The sequence below is a fragment of the Dermochelys coriacea genome, chromosome 4 (genome assembly GCF_009764565.3).
Source record: "Dermochelys coriacea isolate rDerCor1 chromosome 4, rDerCor1.pri.v4, whole genome shotgun sequence".
NCBI classification, from domain to species: Eukaryota; Metazoa; Chordata; order Testudines; family Dermochelyidae; genus Dermochelys; species Dermochelys coriacea.
In genome coordinates, this window is record NC_050071.1 from 133075929 (window position 1) to 133077643 (window position 1715).

At 39.9% G+C, this 1715-nt stretch overlaps 1 gene segment (V, D, J or C); it reads right to left on the minus strand.

Moving 5' to 3' along the window:
* Positions 1-954: 954 nt before the first annotated feature.
* Positions 955-1715, minus strand: LOC119855103. The segment is given in 2 exon segments: positions 955-1373; positions 1577-1715. Coding segments are annotated over 2 exon segments (468 nt in total).

Consider the following 1715-nt stretch of genomic DNA (forward strand, 5'->3'; position numbering starts at 1 on the left):
CAGATGGTGAGACTCCAGGAATTGGGCTCTCTCTGCCTCTTTCATACAGCCCCCAACTCACTAACAGCCCCCTCAACCAATGTCAGTTTCAACTCAAGAGCTAGGTTTACCAGGATATTTCGGCTGCTCTGGTGATGCAAACTGGCTGGTGTATTCTGCCTTCTTTGGTGTACAAGTAAAAGAACATATTAGGTAGGTTCTATAGCCGGTGTTATTCAGGAGATTAGACGAGATCATGACGATGATCCCTTCTGGTCTTAAAAAATCTATTATTTTAAATAGCATAAAATGAAGACATAAGGGAGATATTACCTATCTGCATAGCATTAGTACTGTTATACAGTGGCATTCTCTTTGGGTGTGTGTTAGTGCTCATGTGTGACGTTTTTAGAGAGAGAGAAAGCATGTGTGTTTGTGTGTGTGTGTGTGTTTAGGTGCCTTAGCACTTACTTTTTTTTTTTATTACTTTAAAGTATTTAGGGTATTTTTTAAAGTACAAGTGTAATTCATTCTGAATTTCCTTGGTTTTACAATGCTTGGTTTTGGGATAAGTACAACATCCTTGTAGTGTTGTTACTCTTAGAGTTAAGGCTGTCAGTACTTCTCAACAACCTATCTTAATGTAGTTCTTGTCTGGGAATTTCTATGTTTGTTTTTATAAATATAAAAATAATAAGATGGTGCTAATGCGGAGAGTATATATGGGAAATTTAGGATAAAATCCATTACAGGGATGTTGTCATTACCTAAAATCCAAGCAGCATAAATCCAGAAAATTCACAAAAGGTTGGATTTCTAAAAACGATGGAACTAATTAGAAATACCATTGTGAGATTTCACTGGTGACCCTCAGCTCTTGCTATAACAAAACTTCCCTGCATAGCTAAGCTCTCAGGATAACAATACAGTGCTAGAGTTTTAGATTATGTAAGGGGATGGGAGAAGTTTTCCTTCTCATTGCCTTTTGGTGGAATATTTGAAAATGTGACCATTGTGATAGTTGTGTGTACTAGAGTCTACTAGGCTGCATGCTTCATAGAGCAGGGAGGTTTTTGTATTGGTTTGTATCACTGTGAGAGGTAAATTATCATACTGCTGGCAGTAATAATCTCCAGCATCACCAGCTTCAACCCTGCTGATCGTGAATGTGTAGTCAGTGCCTGACCCTCTGCCAGTAAACCGGTCTGGGATGCCCGTAGGACGCTTGCTGGTGTAATAGATAAGAAGCTTGGGAGCCTGTCCAGGTTTCTGTTGGTACCAAGCGATGTAGTTGCTAATGCTTGCACTGGCTTTGCATTTGATAGTGACGGTCTCTCCCACAGACACTGAGAGAGATTCTGGAGTCTGAGTCATGGCAATCTGCCCACTGGAACCTGGAGAGAGAAATAAAAATTGGTAGGGTTGGGGTTGGGTAAATGGGACGTTAAAAAGCTTTACACTGAAACACTTGTAAACTCAAGAGTAGAAGTGGATTAGAAAATATACCAGGAATTAGTATTTCAATAAACAAACCACTGCCATTTTGGATGGTTTGTCTCATTCCATATTAACTCCTTGAACATTGTCTGTTTCTTACCCTGAATCCAGAAAAGCAGCAACCAGAGAAAGGGAGTCTTTGAGATCATCTTGCTTCTGTGTGGCTGGAAATGCTTGTCAGTGAAGCATGTAGTGGAAATGGAACCATTTATGTGTTCAGCAGCTCAGTGAAGGACCAT